This window comes from Sciurus vulgaris (genome assembly GCF_902686455.1).
Source record: "Sciurus vulgaris genome assembly, chromosome: 4".
Taxonomy (NCBI): domain Eukaryota; kingdom Metazoa; phylum Chordata; class Mammalia; order Rodentia; family Sciuridae; genus Sciurus; species Sciurus vulgaris.
Window position 1 is genome coordinate 148,924,180 of NC_136464.1, and position 24,373 is coordinate 148,948,552.

The window sequence follows — 24,373 nt, forward strand, 5'->3', positions numbered from 1 at the left end:
TGTTAAATTTCCCCTGAAATCCCAATGGAATATTGTCTCCAGAGAAGCTGAATCCAGCCTTGCTTCTGCAGCGGGCTGTTTTTCCAGGCTGTCCTGGCTCCAGGAGAGCAGAAATCCTCATACTTCTGATAGAATGTCATATGCTTCTGTCCCTCCTCCTTGTTATTCCAGTGACACATCCTCAGGAGATGGGTGCGGAGGTCCAGCTCCCACTCCATCCTGCCTCATTTTACCCACCACGTTGACAGCTACGTGCAGAAATGGGGAGGAAATAGACTGAGGTGGGGGCCTTCAGCCTCTCTTCCATACAAATCATTTAACAGACTGCAGAAAACTACCCCTGAATAAGCAATTTTCATTTCCCACCATATGGAGGGGAGGAAGGGGATGTGTCATTCTGTATAGCTCACAGATGGTGGTCTGCATTGACCTTAGGGTTTCCGGTAGCCAGCCATAAAGATGACTCCTATATGGTCATAAAGGAGACTGGAGTGGGATTGCTGCCTTTGCTAATTACACAGGAAGAAGAAACCACATGAATGAAACATGTTACAGAGGAAATCCTGGTTTAATGACATAATATATGAAGCTAGGTGGATGGTGCAGAGAAGTACAATATCTAAGAGGTAGAATTTTTATACCCATAAAGGGCCAAGTTGAACCTACTAAATCTGAATTCCCCTGAAATAGCTATGATTATATTTGGTAATACATTGAAAGATGGATATAGCTGTCTTTAAGCTGCACTAATCCCACCAGGGCAACACTGAGTAGTTAAGATGTTTTTGATTTATTTTTGCCCCTGAACATGGACAGTGACCTTCTTAGGCATCTGCCTGATTTCAGTGTTTTTTTCCCCTCCCCTGGGATTCCCATTTTTATTTTAGAAAGGAAAGTTTTTCTTCAAAAACATGGAGGTGAACTTAAAATTATTCAGAAAAATTAAGGTTGTTTATCATGTTAGTTTACTGCATTTTTTAAATTACCTTTTCTCTAGTGTTGTTTGTATAATTTGAGGGTTTTTTAAAAAATTCCTACTCATTCTTTGATTAGATAATTTCTGAGGTACCCAAACTCTGGGGATTTTTTTTTTTTTTTTTTTTTTAATGTACCAGGTATGTTCTCAGGTTTATAGGTTGGGCTTTTCAAGAATATAAACTATTGTGAAAACTTTAAAATTGTTAACTTGTATATGATGTTACCTTGAGTTTCTCTTTTTGTTTAACTCACTGTACTAAGGGTTTTTCCCTCCATCAATCCAGAAATAGGCAACAAGAAATATTACAAGTATAGCAAAGAGAAGACATTGAAGTGGCTGGAAAAAAAGGTATAGTACCTCTCTAGTGCCTTGTGATTTTTTTTTTTTAAATGTGTTTATTAAAAAAAAAAAAAGCACACATATTAAAAATATTTAGATAAGGCAATGAGATTGAATCCAAAGACCATCCTGTATATGTAATAAAAATGGTAAAACTGTATAAAGATATACAAGATTGAAAAATGGTGTTTTCTTTTGACCTGAATCCTCATTTCTCCCTGGTCCTGAATGAAAGTATTTCTTGCTGTTGATTAGTACAGATTTGAATATTCCAAGTCAGACAATACCAGGCCTGATTCTCTTCACTGATATTAACTACACAGGTATCTCCAGGGTGATATTGCTCACATAGCCAGGCAAGAGATGGCTGGAGAAAGGTATTCAGGCCTTAGACAACGTCCACTCGCCTAAGTATCCAAATGCTGAAGACAGAAACCTTATGTCTTAGTGATTTTGACCTAATATAAGGTCCAGGGCAGTATTTTTCAAATTGATTTAATACATCACAACCAGTATTTCTCTTGGAATGGAGCAGGACAAAGTGAATTAGGATAGAACAGAATGGATTCATATGTAGCACAGAGTATGAGTAAATGTTAAGGAGTACTGTATGAAATGTATATTTGTGTATGTGTTTGATCTTGAATTACTGTATATTTCTTACTATGGGTTGTAGTTAAAAAAAAAATAAATAAAAACTTTGAAAGCCACTGGTCTAAAGAAAGTATCATGTACTTGGCATTAATAATCAGTGGAGCCAGGCATGGTGGCACATGCCTGTAATCCCAGCTACTCGGGAGGCTGAGACAGGAGGATTGTGAGTCCAAAGCCAGCCTCAGCAATGGCGAAGGACTAAGCAACTCAGTGAGACTCTCTCTCTGAATAAATACAGAATAGGACTAGGATGTAGCTTAGTGGTTGAGTGCCCCTAAGTTCAATCCCCAGTACCCAAAAGAAAAAGAATCAATGGATACCAGTAGTTATAATTCTGTTTGCTAAGGTTCCCTTGGATCCTACATGTGAAAGCCATGTTTGTTTGTTGGACTATATCACTGAGCCCATTGGGAATCTGGAAACATGCAAATGAACACCATAGAGTTAATCAGGCTCCAGGTGTACAAAGTAATAAAAATTTAGTAAGTTGCACCATGTTCCTCTTATCATGTGCTATATTATAGCAGTATTGTATATAGGTGAAAATGCTGAGCAAAATCTTGGCATTTCATTTTTGCTCTTAGCAAATGATAATGACATGACCAGTAAAGTGAAGTTTATGTTTACTGATCAAGTTTCCTAAGAAGTGGGATATTTTATATTTTTTTGTTCTGTTTAGAAATTACTTATAAGTTTTGTACCAGGTTCACTTCTAAGGGCTTTACATGCTTAACTCATTCAGTCTCACAGCAGTCCCATGGGATGAATACTTTTTATGCCTATTACACAGATAGAAGCACAAAGAGGTTAAGTGATTGGTCACAGAGCAAACCAAAGGAGCCTGTTTCCAGAGTCAGCGCTTTCAGTCACCACAATACATTGCTTCTCATATTGTGTAGGCTCAGGAAGTCCATATATTGAGATCATCCTGAAATGTTGCTGCTCTCAGCCTCTCTCCAAGTGTGCAGAATTCAGTGGAGCTACTGCTAGGTTCTCAAACACTTCTTCCCAGATCTCAAAGGGATTGAGGGCCATCTGGAAAGTCATGAATTTCTAAAGTTGAAGATTCCCCAATTTCTCCCCTTACTGTTGCTTTGTAGGTTAATCAAACTGTGGCAGCCTTAAAAACCAATAATGTCAACGTTGGTGCTCGGGTGCAGTCATCTGCATTTTTCTCTTGTGACCAGGTTTTGGATAGCAAAGAAGGTAAGTAAACCAGTTCATCAGAAATAATTTTTGTCTGGAGTAAGTTGCTTATGTGCAAATGCGTATCTAAGAATTTAAAGCTCTTTAATGTCACCGAAGCTCCATATTCTCCACCGTGTTCTCATAGAGCTTAGGGCAGTTGTGCATGGTATTTCAGAATCAAATGCTGTTTCTAACATAGATCAGTTCTGTCGCTGAGTGGTACTTGAATCATTCATTCAGCATATAATTATTTTGTACCAATAGTAATAGCAACCTTAAGAACTCTGGCTGTCATTTATTAAGGATAAATGTGCCAGAGCCTAGGTTGCTAGGATACAAACATTTTCTCCTGATCATCCCAGAAAGTCCTGAAAGTCAAGGCTCAGTCCAGTTATCCAGCAGCAAATGACAAAACTGAACTACTGGTGGAGCTTATCCGACTCTTAAGCGCACACTTTTTGCCTTTTTCTTGTACCTTTCCTCTGGCACAGGGCTTCTAGTGAGCTGCTTCTTTTTGCATCTTATTCCTATGAAGCATAATTCCTAAGATAGCTCTCAGTGTTTTGATTTTAGATGAACATTGACTCACTTATCTTTTAGATTATTAAGGTATTACACTCTTTTGCTTTTTCCAGTATAGTGTATGTGTATGTGTGCCTTTTTTAAAAAATAAAAATAATTATATAATACAATTACCATTCTGAAAGGATGAGACGGAAATTATTCTGACCTTTAGCTTCAAGGTTCTGTGTTCCCTTGTTCTGGGTATACAACTTCTAATATCTTACTTTAGCCATTAAAAAAATTAACATGAGAAACAGTGACCTTTTTTGATGGATTATTCAGACAGCCTTTGATTTGCAGAAATATGTTTTATAACTCATTGCTCACAGAGACATAGCTGGCCATTGCCATTCTGGGGGTGGTGAACAGCATGCCTTCCATACCAAATTCATGAACTGTCAGCGTCTTTAATTGGCCTTGACAGAAGAAGAGGAAGGAGTGAACCACATGGGGAGATGGATGGAGGGTGACCAGTGGAGCATATATACATATATAGTGTTTATTTTGATTTGTTTTGTTTTTGTTTTTTGATAGGAAAAGGGATGTTACAGGGTTTTTTAGACAGTTCTTCTTACTTTAAAAATTGATGACTGTGGTCTCAGAGAGGTGGATGACTTATCCTAGCTGATAATTAAGGTCTTGTGCTCTGAGTCCAGGGCTTTCACCAAGACTTTACATCTAAGTTTCTGGGCTTGGCTGTGTTGCTGTCTAATGTTCCAACCATAAAGTAAGCTTTACATTTCTTAGCATGGGGTATGTCTGGTACCAGAAGCAGAGAATAACCTGTAAGCTGACTTTCTTAAAATAGTTTTCTTTGTCTCTTTAAGAATAACTGTATAAGTTACTTGCCCAGAACCATAAGCACATTTTAAGAAGGATCCAATGATAACTTTCTGTTCTACATCAACCATGAAAATCTCCTCCTACAGATTTTCGAGATCAGTTAACTACCAGACGGCCGTCATTTACTGAGTAATACTAGGGTACCTTGTTCCCTTATCTTGAAGGCAGAAAAGAAGGGAAGAAAGGAAGCAAGTGAACATCTCTGCAGCAGACCCAGGCTTTGCTTTTGATAGTTCATATCCCCCTGTGGTTATCCCATTTCCTGATAAAGTTTGATTGCCCCATATAATCTGTACATAGTGCTGAGTTAAGGAGCAGCATTTGTAAACAAATTTTATTGTCTGTTTTTAATCAATGGCAGAGCTGCATTTTAGTACTACAATACCAGATATTCTAGAACTAATAATTATATTCTGCTGTGTGAGTTGTTTTTCAGTTTTTAAAAGGCATTTTATTAGTTTAGAAGTATATGTAATGTTCAAAGTTCTTATGAAGCTAATACCTAACAGAGATAAATCATGTTAACTTATATTTTATTTACCTTAAATGAGTATTCTCACTACTATTCAATGATTAGATTTATCATTTGGAGAAGACTTAGAAAAGATTAGCTTTAGAAAAAAGAGACATTAATATTTCGTATTATCACAACTGATTTTTAAATTTTATTTATATTCAAGGACTTCAACTAACAAAGCAACCCCGAGTTTTTGCTTTTCATATTGTTAAATTTAGTAGGAATTTACTGTGTTATATTATTATATCTTTGGCATCATACAGTGTCATATCTCATCCATCATGTCTCTGCTCTGACACATAGTATTAGTTTCACCATTTACCAACAAGGAAGCTGAGATTAGAGCTTAATTGAGTTTCCTAAGTTCAGATAGACTAAGAATTTGAACTGTGGTCAATTTGACTATAAAACCACCATAATTATTCCTAATTATTTTCTTTCACTCTCTTTCATTTCTTTCAGAGGATTATATTCGTTATGCCCATGGTCTGGTATCTGATTACATCCCTAAAGAATTAAGTGGTGACTTATCTAAATATTTAAAGTAAGTGTTGGTATAATCCTAATTAACAAGTACCTTTGTGCTTCTTGATTTCCCCAGCAACAGGTTTCTCTATGGCATATCATGTAACTGTGTAATAAGAGATTATTCTTGAGCTTTGTCATATACTATATGGAGTGAAGAGGATTTATAACAGATATCGATTGGAACAAACTGATTTGGTGGAAACTGATTGCAGCAACTAGTGGGTTTGGGGATTGGAATTATTGCTTTTTATGTTAGAGGACAAAAATGTTTAAAGTTTTATCCCCAGTGAGACTTAACTAACTTGGTTCTTTATGATCATTTTAAGAGAAAGAGGGGAGAGAAAAGGGTAGATGCCTTGTAGAATATTTTTGAAGATTGCATTTAAAGGTTTTCACTATTATTAGATGTTTACTAAGTGCCTTCATAATGCTGAGTACTTCGAACTGAAAGTCACATGAAAAACAATCTCTGTCCTTGAGGAATGGAAGAACAGTTTTAAGAATGACTTGATTTGTATTCCTTTCTTTATAAACATCTTTACTATAATATAAAGAAAATACTTTTGTTGAAGAAATGTGCTTATTTTCAAGATTTTAGCAATTAGTAAGGGCTTATTGTGTGGATGATTTAATAGCTTTTCCTGATCCTTATTAAATGCTTTTTCTTCTTTAATCCATAACAGGGAATAATATAGTTTTTTTTAAATCCATAATAGATAATGATAGAGTTGTGGGAGGTTTTTTTTTTTTTTTTTTTTTTTTTTTGTTATTTTTTTAGCAAATTCCACAGGTCCCACTTTAAAATAGTCAGTGAAAATTGGTCCCTTTACTAAAGTATATTGAAAACTTGTTTTAAATTGATAACCATCCTTCTGTTTAACATTTCCTTGGATTTTGTGGATGCTTGTCTTACTAGAGACTGCATCTTTGTATTCCATTATTTGTTTAGATTTTTTTTTTCTTTCCATTAAAATTTCAAGTTTGGGATAAAGACTTTGGCAGAGGATTATGCCAGTTAAACTTCTCTTTAATGGGAGAAAAGGTAAAGTTTGTGTGGCTTTTGTCAACTGTTACAGTGATTGTCACTTTTAAATAAATGCTAACATCATAATTTATGAAGAAAAAACACTCTAGTGCCAAAACTCTAATCTGTGGAGGCCAACAAAAACCAATTGTGTTTCAACAAATGGGTTCAGGGTTTTCTGTTTTTCATTTTAAACAGCTTCAACATAAGGAATTAAGTAGCAAAATGAAGATGCGTTGATTTAGAGAGATTCCATTCTTTACTCTGAGGTGACTGAACAGGAGGATCTGTAATGGCAAAACTATATGAAAAGTAGGACTCACTAAGTCTTATGTTGGCCTGCTTCTATTTGCCTATGAAAACTCATGACTGTGATCTTTTTTTAACTTCATTAGGCTTCCAGAACTTTCAGCTTCATTGCCAAACCCTCCATCAAAGGTAAGGAACTATGACCAAGATTTTTGAGTGTAATTTGTTATACTATATATATTAAAGCATACAAAATTCATCTTCCTTGGAGTGGTAAAACATGGAATATATATTCCATCAGTATTTTTAATTATCGTAGATTTTACCCAAATGGTGAAAACCAAGTTCATTTTAGAAGGTACCACTATAAAAATATTATAGATACATAATTAAAATGAAGACTTCTTGATTAAGCTAGACCATTTGATTAATTTCATTAATGACCCAGAATGATATTACTAAAACTCATTTTGCCAAATCTGATTGTAACTGGCCCAGAGCTTTATAGAGCATGAGTTTTGTAACACAAAGATGAACAAGGAGAACCATGTTTCTAGTCTGAATCTGAAATGATTAACCAATTTAGGTGTAGATGTCATCTGTTAGTGGGAATCCTGTTCCTCTTCCAAACATTCTCAAACTGCTCTCCCCAGCTTCTTTGTAGCTTGTTTATTTCCCAGATCCACAGACTAGAAAAGCTAGTCATAATCCACACCTACACTGTAGCATCCCTTAGTCTAAGCCAAATCTCAGCTGAGTAAGTGTGGCTCTGAGGCCGGGAAATAAACAGAAGCACTGCTGTTCAATGAGATAATTCTCCAGCCGCAGAGGAAGTGTGCCTTGAGAATGTGCAGTGGACACCTCTCAGATGCAAAACAACTTTCCTTTCCCGGTACATGCAGTGAGCTGGCCTTGGTAGTTAGCATGCTCAGGAATTTTTTTCCTACCATGTTCTGTTTGGAGGTGGGGTTAGCAGTTTAAAAAACTGCTTTTGTTGAGCTAACTTTGGTTGAAAATTGGAAGTGTATTCGTGTTTATTTGGGGCCATGTTCAGCGGTTGTCAGCGAAGGGGCATCTTTTGCCCCCTTGAAGAAGAGCACTGGGCAGAAGTCAGTTGCTGTAAGACCTAAGGACATCCTAGGTCAGACAATGCTTCTTCCAGTGTAGTAGTTAGTCTCTGCAATATCCAGGAGACAAAGAGTGAAGTAATTGTCTTGTTCTACCTAAGAAGATAGGTGCCCTGAAAGTGTTTGTTTCTTGTTTCTCTGCCTCAAAAAACAAAGTGCATTCCTTTCTCCCACATATCTATCTTCCTTAGAAACTGATATAATTTATGAATTGACCTAAACTAAGTCTTGAAAGTGCTAGCTTTTGATACCTTCTAGAGTAATGTAACTCATAAGTTTATTCTCTGTTCCATTTTTCTGTTTCTTATTTTAATTTCCAAAATTTAAGTCATTTGTGGTTTTGTCATTTTTGATTTAAATCTAGGGTCAGCAAACTTTTTCTGTGAAGGTTATACAGTAAATATCTCAGCTCTCTGAAGCATACAATCTCTGTTACAGCCCAGTGTCTGTGTTGTTGTAGGGAGGAAACAGCTATAGACAATACATAAATGATTAGTATGGCCAGGTTCCAATAAAATTGTATTTATGAAATCCAGGACCAGCTGGATTTGGCCCGTGGGCCATAGTTTGCCAAGCTCTGATTCAGATCTCAGCATCTTGTCCTTCCTAAGCCTCAACCTTATCTCCTGGATGAGGTATGCATATTATAAACTGTACTGGATAATGTACCACATTTTAAGCAAGCATAGACTATGTCTTCAGCTAGCATTCCTGTCTGTGCCAAGAATTCAATTGATTTTTTATAGCAGTATGTGTGATCATTTTCAGGAAATACTTCCCAGCAGCCGCCAGGCATCCTTGTATCAGTTGGAATGGACAGCAGGGAAACTGCTATCTAAATTAGTTTTGCCTCATTTTCCCTTACTGTCATATCTCTGCTTTTGTTGAGCTCAGCTTCCTACCCTCCTCCCCTGCAATCTTTTGAATTTGTCACTATCAGCTAGCAAAGTTGGGTGTCACCAGTGGGTTTAGAGATGTTCCCAAGTTCCTTTTTGCAAATCTTTTTTAATAGTGAGAAGACCAGGCTTAACAAATCCTCATGTTACTCTGGTGTGTGTTCTTCTCTTCCCAGATTGGCACCCATTTAGTCACATCCTTATTAGTACTGTCTTTCTGAGCTACTTGTCCATTTCTGCTGAAATATCCTGTCACTCCATAGTGATTGGGTATTTTAAATAACAAAACTTCACCATTAATGTTTTTTTCCAACATATTCAACAATGTGCTGGGAATAACAAAAGCTAGTTATATGCAGAGAAGTACCACAATAATTTTTTTTTTTAAAGAAGAACTTATAACTGGCATATTGTTTGGTTGTGAGCTTTTAAAACACCTGATTGAAATCATTTTGCTTATTAAATGTTTTATATTCCAATGGCAGTGAGATAGGTAAATTGAGGGTAACAGAGAGTACTGAGTCTCAACAAAGGCATGCCTGTGAAACCATTGACTTGTTACAGAACAAACAACTCGTGAGAAAACCTACCTGCATTCTGTCACTTTAAGCCCTAACCCCTAACTACCACTTACTAATTAACCAGTAAAACAACAGCTCCCCTGTTCAGAATTAGTTCATTATATTAAGCAGATCCAAGGACCACACAGGTGACTCCTAACATCATCCTGTGGGTTTAGGAGGTACCATGCCACATTGAATGGGAATCCATTGGCTCTCGCGCGCGCGCGCGCGCTCTCTCTCTCTCTCTCTCTCTCTCTCTCTCTCTCTCTCTCTCTCTCTCTCTCTCCCCCTCCCTCCCTCCCTCCCTCCCTCCCTCCCTCCCTCTGAAATATCTGCAGATTCCTTTCCTCTGGGTTTAGGGCAACACGAGTGTCAGATCATAAAGATATCAAAGATAAGAGGCACTGGGTTAGGTGGATCTTAACAAGCTCATCTGGGGAGACACTCATAAGGGCTGATCACTCAGTGTCTTCAGCATCCTCATGTTTCCTAAAACATGTAGGTCACACCTGAGACAAAGCAGAGGAAATTCACGTTGGGGGTGAGAGCCTCAGAGGCGACCTCCAAAATCAACACAGCAATCCAAACCTTGTAGAATCCCTGCATAGTGAAGAGGACGGTAGGCATTCTTCCCTTCCAGCCTTGCTCTTTGTATTCATTCACTTTTCTTTCTTTGCTGTGGAAACCTGAATTCTTGCATTGTTTCCAGGCACTGGTAAATTTCCTATTGGGTCGCTCTGCCACCCTTTTACAGTACCTCCATCATTGCTGCTTGCTGTGTTCATCTGTTACTGATTATCCTCTGTGTGATCTGGGATTTGGGTGACCATGATATCTAGAGACCCTCCTTTAAGGCTTTCTTTGATTCTTTTTCATAATCTTTCCAACTGCCAAACTCCTTTGTACCAGCAACCCAGATGCTTTGTTCCCCCTTTGGTATAAGTGCAGACCCCAGAATCACTTGTTTTTTGATCATAAAATATATACTGTTTATATGCTCTGGGCTTGTGGGAGAGATGTGGATTATGAGGTTTGAGACAGCTCACAAAAAGGTCCTATGGTCATCTTAAGCCTTATCCTTGATAGGCTCATGGGCCAATAAAAGAAAAGCGAACCATTTTTTTCATCATTAATGTCGTCCTCAGAGCTCTATAGATCTTTCTTTTTTTCTTTTCTTTTTTGTACCAGGGATTAAACCCAGGGGTGCTTAACCACTGTGCCACATCCACAGCCCATTTTTAAATTTATTTATTTATTTATTTTATTTTGAGACAGGGTTTCGCTAAGTTGCTGAGACTGACTTTGAACTTGTGATTCTCTTGCCTCAGCCTCCCGAGCTGCTGGGATTACAGGTGTGTACCACCAAGCCTGGCCTCCAGAGTCCTTTCTGTCTCTTCTTATATAGGACTTCAAGCAGGCTTGAAGGATCCTGGGGCTCCAAGGATAAGGATGATTAGCAAAGGTGTCAGTTGGAGACAAGGATATCTAACTTTTCTGTCATAAGAAACCAGTTAAGATGACACAAGTTCATACCTAGTGGACAGGACTTTGTTTATTTCAATTTCTCTTTTCTTTTTCCAGAGCAGAGGGGCATATTCATCACTAAGCAAGATAATGATACCTCACCAAATGGATAATACCTCATCTGTGCCCACCAATTCTCCTTTGGGCTGCATCTTAAATAACTGTGATGCCTTTAAGGCTGATAGTATAAATAAAAGCAGACTAACTTTTCTTTGCAACATGGTATGGCCTCAATACAAATTGGAAAGTTGGGAAGTTTGGCCAGAAAATGGGACCTTAAAACTTAACACTATCTTGTAACTGGATCTCTTTTGCAAACGAGGACCAGGACCCAAAACTTGTGGGTCTCTATAAGTTACATAATGCCCATTTTCCTTTAACTGAAGTCCAGGAAGAGAGTGCTCCTCTAGAGGATGTACTTTGAGCAGTGGCCCTAGAATGCCATGTGGGCCTCCCCTTCAGTTACAAGCAAAGGGATCTGCAAACCCATTGAAAGCCTGCCACTCTCCCCAGACTAATTCCATGGTCTTCTCAGTCCATCCCATCTGGTCCACCTCTCAGCCCACCTTCTCATCAACTCACATACCTGCCTCTATCCAAGGGGAATAGCCCTTCAGGAGTGACCTGTAGCAGAACCTCTTACCTTCCTGGAGACCCCATACTCTCCAGTCTCCATCCACTCAAGGAAGTCTCAAATGGAGATGGAGAAATCATGGAAGTATATGTCACTTTTGCTCTGTCAAACTTGGCTCAAGGCAAACAGAAGTTAGGACAATTTTCAGAGGATCCAAACTGATTTATAGATGAATTTCAGACCCTGACTCTGACCTTTAATCTCACTTGGTCTGACCTACATGTAGTGTTTTCCTCCTATTGCATTCCCGAAGAAAGGGGTGGTATTTTGTGTGAAGCTTGGGCATATGCAGACAGCCTGGCTATCCAAGACTTTAATCAACCACTAGGAGATATAGCCATACGTCATAAGGACCCTACTGGAATTATCAACCAGGACACACCAACCTTGTTAGGTGTGACCACAAGATAACTTGTCTTACTGAAGGAATGAAAAAGTATATGGAGAAGCAAGAAAATTTTGATAATATTTGGAAGGTAAAACAGGAAAAAGATGAAAATCCTGCTTTGTTTAATTGACTGAGACCTTCCAGAAATATTCTTCTGTTGATACTAACTCTGTGGATGTACTATTCCTATTAGGGATACTTTTCATCTACCAGTTGACCTCACACATCAAAAAAGAGATTCAAAAGGCCATGAACCAGTTCTTGTCCTTGAAGGAGCTGCAAGATTTGGCCTTTGTGGCATTCCACAGAGAATAAATGGAGGAGTTTACTAGGGCCCAGAGGAGATGACAGAAGGCTAGAGAACAAGGCTGATTAATTTCATTTGGTATGAGAAGCACCATGCAATCTCTGGGTGAGAGGCAAATATAGTCCAAAGGGGAAAAACTGGAGACCTGACAGTTGTTTCAGATGTGGAGAATCTGGACATTGGAGGAAAAATTGCCCTAAACAGTAACCACATCATACTGACTTTGTCCCTATGTAAAGGGGGAAAGGAACACACTGGGGAGAGACTGCCCCTGCCTCCACAGGGAAGCTGGGATGGACAGCCACTCCCATGATGACTGCTCTTGAGGACTGTGTATGCCCAAGGTTCTTATTGCCCCTATTGGCCAGCTGGACATCACTCAGGAAGAGTTTCAGGTGATTCTTGACATTGCAGGTAAAATTATGGGATATGGGGCTTCATATTCTGCCTTACTTGAACTTCCTAGACCACTTTCTAATCAAACCTGAATTGTGACTGGTATCGACAGAATCTCTGAAGTCAAAAGATTTTATAGCATCTCTGACTCAGATTTGAAGAACTAATTATTACTCAAATCTTCCTGGTTTTCTTGGAAGGCCCCTCTCCTCTATTAGGGAAAGATTTTTAGGCTCTCTGTATGTAACTCTTCATTTAGCACCTAAACATTCACCCCCCCCCTTGATTGGGGCACTGATAACAGAATCACCTAGGGAGAGATTGGAGGTCTGCCTGAGGATGTTTTGAAGGTAATAGTTCCTCAAGTTTGGGATATTGAGATACCAGGAAAGGCAATGAATGCCTAGTCAATCTTTATTTTTCTAGAAGACCCAAAGACATAGCCCCATAAACAACAATCCCCTACTAGCCTGAGGCCTGCCAAGGGTTCTAACCCCTTATCTCTATCTTAAGCATGGTATCCCCATGCAATACTCCCATTCTCCCAGTCCTAAAACCTAAGGGGGGGCTGTCGACTTCTCCAGGCTTGGCAGGCAATTAATGAGGCTTTAATCCTCCTTCAACCCATAATCCCAAATCCATGCATTATTTTGACTCAAATAATGAGTTAATCTGCATAGTTCACTGGCCTTGATCTCAAGGATGCTTTCTTTGCATCCCATTACAACGTGGGTCACAATGAACAGTTTACTTTTGAATGGATTGACCCTGGCACAATAGAAACTGCTTAATATATTTGGAAGGCGCTGCTTCAAGGAATTAGAGACAACAGCTTCCACCTGTTTAGAAATGCCCTACCAGAGAGTCCATGGCTTCCCCTTTGGTGATTGGGTCGATGTTACCCTAGGATATCCCTGAATTCATAGATGTTGGATTAACAAGTGAGCTTATTAACCTCCTAGATGTTCATGACACATGGTCACAAATTGTCCTTTACTGGTATGACCATTAAGCTTCCATCTTTGTACTTCAGACAGGGCTAGAAAATGTAATGTGGCACATAGAAGCCTTGATCAGTTTTACTCAAAGAGCTTTAAATGACAATACCAAACAAATAACCCTATTAAGTGTTGAGGTAGCCTTAGTGAGAAAAACAGTGCTCCAGAATCATATGGCATTTGACATCTTAACATCTGCACAGTCAGGGGCCTGTGCCATTATTAAAACTAAATGTTGTGTATGTATCCCCAATAATTGAGGCAACATTGCTTTAGCCCTGTAAGATCTGCATTACCAGGTAAAGGTGATGACTGATGATTCTACCCTTAAGCCTAAATGTTTGACTCTCTTGTTGAAATAAAGGAAATAGCTAGGAAAAAATATTAATGTTCCTTATGACCCTCAAAGGTGTTGGGTTACTTCTGTGCCATGGACTGTTTTGTGGCATTGGAATATTATCTCAACTACCTACTTATTTTTCTAGGCGAGTAGCCAGAATGATGTTAGTGAATAGATTTTGACCTTTTCCAGCAACTGAGACCAGCCTCTCTCTGTCTTCTGTAGATAGGCAGGAAGAGACTTTAGATCCCTGCATAGGTAGGGATGACATCACATTCCAGCTTGAAGCAGCTCCAAAAAATAGACCATCTTCCTTTAGCAACCTGTTAAGAACAGGGATCTAAGTCTCCATGCAGGAGATAAGATAGGTAAATTGAGGGGTACAGAGAGTACTGAGTCTCAACAAAGACATGCCTGTGAAACCATTGATGTACAAAACAACTCGTGAGCAAACCTACCTGTGTTCTGTCACCTTAAGCCCTGAGGATCCTTACTGATTAGCCAGTGAAACAACAGCAAAGACGCTGTGACAGAATAGTTCCAAGGCAACCAGAGGAACACACAACTCCATGTAGCATGCTCATCGGGGACTTTGACCAAGATGTGACCAAAAACCTCCCCACCACTCCCCATTGTAATAGTAAAACCCATAAGGGAGGAGATATGAGCTGCTAATCAAGTGACTGGTTTCTACTTGGACTTCCCACATTCCCTCATGCCCATAGATATGTGATGATCAATTAGCATATGATATAGTAATGTTGGCACTATATGCAGGGAGGCTTGCCCAGGGCTCTCTGCAGTCGCCTGCACTCCCTTTCCTGTGTGTGTACTTTCCCTTTTTAATAAATCTCTTACTCTGCTGTCTTAAACCTGATGTGCTCTTAAATTCTTTTCTGCAACATGGTCAAGAATCTGGAAGGTGCAAGGAGAGATCTCTGCCCCTGTAGATCTCAAATCTCTTTTTTGGTGACAGAAGTACCTTTATTTTAAGTTCTAGCTATGGGTATTTTTTATTTGAATTATCAATGAAGTGAATAATGCCCCAGTATTTATAATGATATCTGTGTTAGAAACATTGTACCACAGATAAGGAACACAAACATCCTCATGACCTTGTGCTCTTTGAGTTTTGAAAATGATAACCTTCAGTATTATGAACCATGAGAGGATAACTTTCTAGTAAAAATATACTTTTACTGTCTCAATTTAAACAGAAACATGTAATCTTAAAAAAGTTGTAAATGTCCATTCACTTTATAGTGGTAGGTAGTTCATATGTGTGGCGAAGTAGCCTATTTTTCCCCCTCTGCATGTGTTTTGGGGGGAGGGTGGCAACTTGTAGAATGTGACTTTCAGTGTGGTACATTTGTATATGCACACAACGTAATTTCATCAGTTTCACTCCCCAGCATCTCTCATACCCTTTGCTCCCTGTCTTTATCTTAATGGCCTCCATCTATTTTCATGATGTTCCTTTGTTTTTCCTTTTACCACTAGCTTCTTCGGGGTTTCTGTTTTGAAGGAGTACTGAATTTTGGGGAAGGCTTCTTCCACATCATCAAGGTGATCATGTGATTTTTGTCCTTGGTTCTATTTATGTGGTTATTGATTATATTTATTGATTTGCATAAGTTATAAACAGTTCTTCCATCCTTGTAATGAAACCAACTTGATCATGATGGACAGTCTTTTTGAAGTATTATTGAATTCAGTTTGCTCATATTTTATTAAGTATTTTCATGTCTGTGTTCATCAAGAATATTTATCTGTAATTTTCTTCCCTTAATGTGTCCTGATCTGGCTTTGATATCTGGGTGATAATAGCCTCAAAGAATGGATTTTTAAGCATTTCCTCCCTTTCTGTTCCATGAAATAATTTGAGGAACATTGATATGAGTTCTTTAAAGATCTGGTAAAATTCAGCTGTGAATCCATCTCATCCTGGACTTTTCTTGTTGGGAGGTATCTTATTACTTCTTCAGTCTAATTTTTATTGTTATTTTCCATATTCTCTTGGTTCAGCTCTTGTAGATCATGTTTCTAGAAATTTATTCATTTCTTCTAGATTTTCCATTTTTTGGAATAAAAGTTTTCAAAATAGCCCCTAATGATCCTCTGGATTTCAGCTGTGTCTATTGTAATATTCCCATTTTTGTCTCTAATTTTGTTAATTTGTGTCTCCACTCTTTGTTTTAGTTAGTTTAACTAAGGACGTATTGGTTTCATTTCTCTTTTAAAAGAATTTCTCTTTTAAAAGAATCAATCAAGTTGATTACTTATATTGTTCTTTTAAGTCTCTGTTTCATTAATTTCAACTCACATCTTTGTTATTTCTTTCTTCTACCAGTTTTGGGATTGGCTTATTCTTTAAAGACCTTGAGATACATCATTAGGTTATTTAAAATCTTTCTCTTTTTTAAAAAATGAAACACTCATAACTATAATTTCCTCTTCGAACTGCCTTTGGTGTATCCCACCGATTCTGGTGTGTTGTGTTTCCATTTCCATTTGATTCCAAGATTTTTTTAATTCCTCCCCTGATTTCTTCAATGACGCACTCATCATTCATTGTTCAGCCGGGTTTGGTGGCATACTCCTGCAATCCCAGTGATTTGAGAGACTGAGGGAGGAGAGTTGCAAGCTCAAAGCCAGCCTCAGCAACTTAGCAAGACCCTCAGAAACTAAGCAAGATCCTGTCTCAAAATAAAAAATGGGGATATGTAACTCAGTGGTTAAGTGCCCCTGGATTCAATCCCTGGTACTAAATACAAAAAAATAAGAAACAGCAATAACAAAAGTACATTATTCAATTTCTGTGTATTTGTGTAGTTCTGTAACTTTTATGGCTGTTTATTTCTAATTTTATCCTATTATGATTTGAAAAGATATAGGTGATTACTTCATTTCTTTTGTATTTGCTCAGACTTGCTTAATGGCTTATATACAATCAATTCTGGAGAAAGTTCTGAGTGAATGAAAAGAAAGTATATTGTCATTGGATGAAATATTCTGTAGGTGTCTGTTAAGTCCATTTGATCTACAGACTAGTTTAAATCTGTTGTGTTTTTACTCCTTTACCCCCCTGTCTGAATGACCTATTAGTAAGAGTGGTGTCTTTGATGTTTATTTTATGAAATAGGATGCACAAACATCTAAGGCATAAATATTTATAATCATTATATCTTCTTGTTGAATTGTTCCCTTTACCATTACATAATGACTTTCTTTGCCTCATCTCACTAGTTTCAGCATGAAATCTGCTTTGTCTAATATGAGAGTAGCTACTTATACTGTTTGCTTTTGAATTCTGCTTGCATGGAATCTCATATTCCATCCTTTCATTTTCAGTCTGTGAAGGATTTTGCCTGTGAGGTGTATTTCTTGAAGACAACCTATTTGGGTCATATCCAATCTTCCAGTCTCTGTCTTTTAATTAGAGAATTAAGACCATTTACATTCAGTGTTATAGAGAGGTGTGTGTAACTTCTTGTCATTTGCTTTATTTCTAATGTTTGAATCATTCTTCTCATTTGCTTATCTATTCTTCTAGTGAAATGTATTCTTTCTCAAGATCTTCTGGTTATTTTTATCTTCATCCTCTGTGTTTACTATTTTTAAGTTGCTTCTGCAGTGCTGGCTTGGTGGTCATAAATTCCTTTTGTTTATGCTTATCTTGGAAGGTTTTTACCTCTCCTTAAATTCTGAACAGATTTCATGGATATAATAGTCCAGGTTGGCAATTACTTTCTTTTAGGACTTGAAATATATAATTTCATACTCTTGTGGCCTTTAGAGTTTCTTCTGAGAAATCTGTTTTCTCATGGGTTTGACTTTATATGTGACTTAGTGCTTCTCTCTCACAGCTTTTTTTTTTTTTTTTAATATTTTCTAGTTGTAGGTGGACACAGTACCTCTATTTTATTTATTTTTATGTGGTGCTGAGGATCAAACCCAGTGCCTTACATGTGCTAGGTGAGTGTTCTACCACTGAGCTACAACCCCAGCCCTCTCTTAGAGCTTTTAAGATTGAATCTTGGTTCTGAATTTTTTGATATTTTAACTATGTTGTAGAGAGGTCCTTTTCTGTTCCTATATGAAGTTCTAAATGCCTTCAGTTCTGCATGTTTTATGAAATAGACCCCAAATTAGAGAAGTTTTCTGCTATTATTTCACTGTAAAAGTTTTCTATACCATTTTTGTGTATCTTTCTTTCTTTAAGACCTATGAGTCTTAAAGTTTGGCCTTTTAACATTGTCCCCAAATTCTTGTATATTCTGCTTGGTTTTTTCTTTTCTTTATTACTGATTGAGTGTTCTAATTCATCCACATAGTCTTTGAGCCTTGATATTCTTTCTTCTGCTTATCTATTGCTTAGTTTATTGACATATGTTTTCTTTTTTGCTTTGATTTATTGAAATTTCCAAGGTTCATTTGATCCTTTTGCAGAATATCTATTGAAATGCATTTTTCTTTCCCATATTTACTTCCTTAGCTCATTCCTTAGTTCTTCTTTTAATTCTCTGATCATTTTAATAATGAGCTTTTTAAATTCTTTGTCTAGCACTTCATCCACTTCAATATCTATGGATTCAGTTGTTTGGATATTATGTACTTTTGAAAGTATGTTGTTGGCTTGTTTCCTCATGCTTTCTGATTCCCTTGTGGTTTGTGCATCTGTGGTGATGCCTTTCTTGTCCTCTGTTATGTGACGGTCTTTCTAGTGAGCAGTTGTTTCTCAAAATATGCCCTAGGCTGTGGGGTATATCTCAGCATCAGTGCACCCAATGAACATGATCAGAGCGTGAGATCAAGCTACCAACTCTTATTTAAGAGGAGAGAATAACCACAAGTAACAGCAGCGACTTAAGAACAAAATATATCAACACAGAATAAAAATTTAATAATGTTCTCCACAACTCCACTAACCAAAGAGAAAAGTAGGTAAGAGACTATATAAATTAGTCTGTAAAACGAAGCATTAACCTTCATATGTCTCATTCTAAAATGTACAGGAAGAAAGGAAATGAAGAAAAGAGTGTTGGGTAGTGAAGAGCAACACAAGAAAAATTGAAAGAAAAAAATAAAAATAAATAAGAAAAGATACTGAGAAAAAAATCTAGTTGAGAATACATGAAATTAGAACTGTGAAAAATCAAATAATGATGAAAACAACCACTTATAACAAAAGGAATATAAAAACATGAAAAATTAAGATTTCTTGCAGAGGTTAAAAAACAATGGGGTGGGGGAAGAGTCAAGATGGCTGAATACAGGAGGTTGCTAATCTGCCCGGTTTGGTGTGAAACCAAGAAGCAGATAGCCAGCTTCTCATAAAGGTGGGTTAAGAAAAAAAAAAAAAAGGACTTTACTGGGAATTAATACTGGACATTCAAATCAGATTGGGTACTCAGGAACTTGGATGAAATAAGATAAAGAAGAAATCCCCCACCACTGCCAGCGCCAGCCAGAGTGGGCCCCGCCCCCTTGAGGAAAGCGGAGGGATAAGGAAATTAAAGGAACCCACATATTTAGGAGGCCTGTGGCATGTCTGGGTATGGAGAAATCAGAGATCAAAGACACTGCCAGACTAACCTGAAAGGTGTGCTGCACGATATTCTTGAAGAGAGGCTGCATCTCTCCCAGCTGCCCTTAGAGGACAGAGTAAGGAGCCATTTTGCAGCCATGCTGTGGGGCTAGCTGGCAGCTTTGGGAGCTGATTTCTGGCAAACCCACACATGCCCTAAAATCTGAGTCTGGCAAACCCACACAGAACAACATAGCACATGCCTAAATGAAACATGAATGGGGTTGTACACAGAATACTGGTCATGGAAAACCATGGTTCCCCCCGCACCCTTGAGTCTGGGAGCTTGCAGGACAGCTAGCAGGCCCATATCTGGCCAGGAATTCAAAAGGGCAGGGGCAGAAGTGACTGAGGTTGGAGACTGAACCTGAGAAATCAAGAGACGTGGGGTCCCCGATTGATGGAGGGAACAAAGATTAGCTCCTCCACCACACAAGTGGAACCCAGGGAAGATTCCTGGAGTGCAGTTTCCCAGTGTGGGCCCTGCTGGGCCCTGTAAGTACACTGATTTAAAATCTTCAGACCAATTGCCATTCAACAAAGAAGCTGAAGCCTACGTAGACCTAAACCCCACCTCCAGGAGCTCTACCTGTGGGATCTCCTCTCACAGAGTACTCCAGCAACTCCACCCTGAGGGTGCAGCAGGCACCACACTCCAGCCCTGCCCACCTAACACTGCTGAGAAGGGATGTAGAGAATGTTTTGAACTCCAACGTAAACAATTCTTTTCATCAAATACTTTTTTTTTTTTCCTTCTGCTTAATTGTGAACTGAATGGTTCCTGGACACTTAAATACATATTGTCTCTTTTTTTTCTCAGTTCTGGCATTTTTTGAAGACAGTTATTTTTCATGGTTTAGTCTTTTGAGGCCTTGAATGTTCGATTAGTATATTTCAGTGTTGTTTTGTATTCTTCTATTTTTATTTTTTAATTTCATCTATCACTTTTCTGTTTCCCTTGATTCTTTTTCTTCTAATAACAGCCAAACTCTGTTGTTCTCTTTTTCACTCTTCCTTTAATTTTTAAATTCTGTTTTCTCTTTTTTCTCATAATCCTTACATTCTATGTCTCTTCTTTTCTCTCCCTGTTCACCATTCAAAATTATAAACCCTTTTGCAAACTTACTGTTTTAATGTGGGCAATAACTGATCACATCATTTCTGCTTACTGTTACAATTAACATTGTAGATGTCATCGTAGGAACTATTTGGTTTAATGCTGTATATTTTTTGCTTTGGTTGTTGTTATTATTTTGTTTCCCCTAAACTGGAAACCTTCGGGGACACTATCAATCCACAGGGTAGAAACTCTACTGCCTTAGATCCATACTTTTAGGTGGGTAAACACACAAACAACATGATCTTATATTTAGAAGGCCCAAAAAACTCCGCCAAAAAACTTCTAGAATTCATAAATGAATTCAGCAAAGTTAACAGTATATAAAATTAACACCCATAAGTCAATTGACTTCCTATACACCAATGATGAATCAGCTGAAAGAGAAGCTAGGAAAACTATCCCATTCACAATAGCATAAAATATAATGAAATAAATAAAATAAAAATACTTGGGAATCAATCTAGCAAAAGAGGTGAAAGGCCTGTAAAATGAAAACTACAGAACACTAAAGAAAGAAACTGAAGATCTTCCATGTTCATGGATAGGCAGAATTAATATTGTCAAAATAGTCATATTACTAAAAGTGCTACACAGATTTTTTGCAATTCCTATTAAAATTCCAATGACCTTTTTCATAGAAATAGAATAGGTAGTCCTGAAATTTATTTGGAAAAGTAAGAGGCCCAGAATAGCCAAAGCAATCTTTAGCAAGAAAAGTGAAGCAGGAGGCATCACAATACCAGACCTTAACTTATATTATAGAGCTATGGTAACCAAGACGGCATGGTATTAGCACTGAAACATACATGAAGACCAGTGGAACAGAATACAAGACACAGACACAAATCTATGTAAATTTAGTTATCTCATAGTAGACAAAGGCACCATAAACATGCATTGGAGAAAATATAGCCTCTTCAACAAATGGTGCTGGGGAAACTGGAAAACTCCATCATGTTGACTTAGGAGCTGACTTCCTCAACAAGACTTCTGAAATGCAAGAAGTAAAATCAAGAATCAACAAATGGGATGGTATCAAACTAGAAAGCTTATTCACAGCAAAGGAAATAAGAGTGTACAAAGAGAGCCTTCAGAATAGGAGAAAATCTTTGCCACCTACCCCCTCAGATATAGCATAATCTTCAGGATATATTAACAACTCAAAGAACTTAACACCAAAAAAACAAGTGACACAACCAATAAGTGAGCAAAGGAACTGTACAGACACTTCACAGAAGACATACAAATGGTCCACAAATATATGGAAAAATGTTCCGCGTCTCTAGCAAGTAGGAAAATGTAAATTAAAATTACCCTAAGATTTCATCTCATTCTAGTCCAAATGGCAATAGTCAAGAATACAAGCAACAAAAAATGTTGGTGAGGATGTGGGGGAGTGAGCACACTCATATGTTGCTGGTGGAACTGCAAATTGGTGTAACCATTTGGAAAGCAGTATGGAGATTCCTCAAAAAACTGGGAATGTGGGAGTGAAACCACCATTTAACCCAGTTATACTACTCCTTGGTATATGTTCAAAGGATTTAAAATCAACATACTACAGTGACACATCCACATCAATGTTTATAGCCACTCAATTCACAATAGCTAAGCTAAGTCCTTCAAAAGATGAATGGATAAAGAAAAGCTGGTATATATACACACACACACACACACACACACACACACTGTGGAATATTACTCAGCCATTAAAAAAAAATGACTTGCTAGTAAATGACTGGATCTGGAGACTATCATGCTAAGTGAAATAAGCCAGTCCCAAAAAAAGCAAATATCAAATGTTCTCTTTGATATGCAGATGCTAACACACAAGGGGGTGAGGGAGGTGGAGGAGAGGAAAGAATTTAAGTTCAATGGATTAGAAGGGAAGCAAGCTTTTCACCTGACCCAGTCTCATCTCTTCCGTTCTGATTCCTGTCCCAAATCCACACCCCACCTGTTTGTCGCTCGTCCCAAAGCTTAGACCACCAGTTTCAAAGGGAATAGGACAACAGTGGAATGAATCAGACACAACTTTCCCATGTTTGTATATGAACGCACCATGGTGAATCTCCACATCATGTACAACCACAAGATTGGGATCCTAATTAGAGTAAGATATGCTCCATTTATATATAATATGTGAAAATACATTCTACTGTCATTATTTCTAAAAGGAACACTTAAAAATGGTATGAGAAGAAAGGAGAGAAAGAAAAGAGAGAAGGGAAGAGAATTTAAATGATAAAGAAGAAAGAATGATGAAAATATTATTCATTGATAAAAACACTTAAAGTTAGAACTATAAAAACCCAGTGAGGAAAGACAATAAAATTGACCATGAAAGTGAATGTAAAAATAAATGTAAAAAGATTAAAATTTGTCCTTGCTGAGGTACTTAAAATGGAGACACTTCTGGCCTGGGGTTGTGGCTCAGTGGTAGAGTGCTTGCCTAGCACATGTGAGGCACTGGGTTTGATCCTCATCACCACATAAAAATAAATAAATAAATGAATAAATGTCTGTTGACAACCAAAAAATATTTTAAAAACAATGGAGACACTTCTTTCCTGGGCTTCAGTTTGAGTCCACCAGTTATGGGGAGGTTTGTGGGACACAGTTACCATTTACTGTACAGTTGGTTCCTTCTTTGACTCAAGAAGGCCAAACCTGTTCAGAGACTTTGTATGCTGAGCTCTGCCTCTCCTTGCCCCACAGCAAGTGTGGTGGAAACGTGGTCTGCTCAGAGCTAAATTCACATATGGTTTTTGTACCAGAGGAAGGGATGGGCATGGCTATACAGTGTGAACTGGTCTGGATTGCCTGGCACCCCACGTCCTGAAGCATGCCTTAGTGTGTGTGTGTGTGTGTGTATGTGTGTATGTGTGTGTGTGTCTCTCTGTGTTTTAAAGTGTCCAACTCGCAGTGGTGACTCAGTGTAGGTAGTGGGGTGGCCATGCCTCTGGAGTCTGTGCTGGGATGGGGTGCTGGGCGGCAAGCTTTTCACCAGACCCAATCTCATCTCTCCCATTCTGACTCCCATCCCAAGTCCACACCCCACCTATTTGCCCCTCATTATCAAGCTTAGTCACCAATTTCAAAGGGAACCCTGCTCCACCTTGTGCTTCTCAGAGCTGCCAACAGATCAGTGTCATAGTCTCCTGATCCCAGCTTGAGACTCGAGGTAGGTGCCCACTGACTCAGTGAAAGGAAAGAAGTGACCACTGGGTTTTGAAGACAGGAAGGAAGGAAGGCCAGAAGTTTGTGATCTCTGGCACATTTCATCTGGACAATGAAGACCCTTTCAAGATAGCTCCCTTTTCCAGTTTTCATTGAAACCATGAGGTCAATTAGGGAACCTCCTTTCCCATACTGGCTCCCTTGCAGGTTCCAAATCTCCTTTGTGCTAAGACTCCATGTTTGCCTGAGTCTGTTTTTGAATCCTGAGAGTTCACTTCAGCTCACCAGAGAGGAGCCCCCCTTCCCAACCAGGCTGCCTCCTGTGCTGGTGCACACCATTTCTTTTATCAGTCCTCTTATTCCAAGAACCAGTATTTCTGGTTTTCACCTGGTGGCTGCAGTTTGCAGCTCAGGTCTCTCCCTCAGCT

General features: G+C 38.3%; 1 protein-coding gene across 8 annotated transcripts in view; it reads left to right on the plus strand.

Moving 5' to 3' along the window:
- Positions 1–24,373, plus strand: part of RNASEH2B (ribonuclease H2 subunit B) — a gene marked incomplete at its 5' end in the record, with an annotated part of 91,939 nt that overhangs the window by 38,859 nt on the left and 28,707 nt on the right. For 5 of the 8 annotated variants that reach the window (XR_013763509.1, XR_013763510.1, XR_013763511.1 and 2 more), the window contains 4 exons: positions 1,263–1,327; positions 3,073–3,178; positions 5,547–5,628; positions 7,032–7,074. Coding sequence is in view for 5 of the 8 variants with exons in the window: in XM_079138022.1 (XP_078994148.1) it covers positions 1,263–1,327; positions 3,073–3,178; positions 5,547–5,628; positions 7,032–7,074 (296 nt within the window). Of the gene's footprint in view, positions 1–1,262; positions 1,328–3,072; positions 3,179–5,546; positions 5,629–7,031; positions 7,075–11,052; positions 15,246–24,373 lie in introns of those variants that run through there. The other 3 variants (XM_079138018.1, XM_079138021.1, XM_079138020.1) reach the window with 1 other exon arrangement.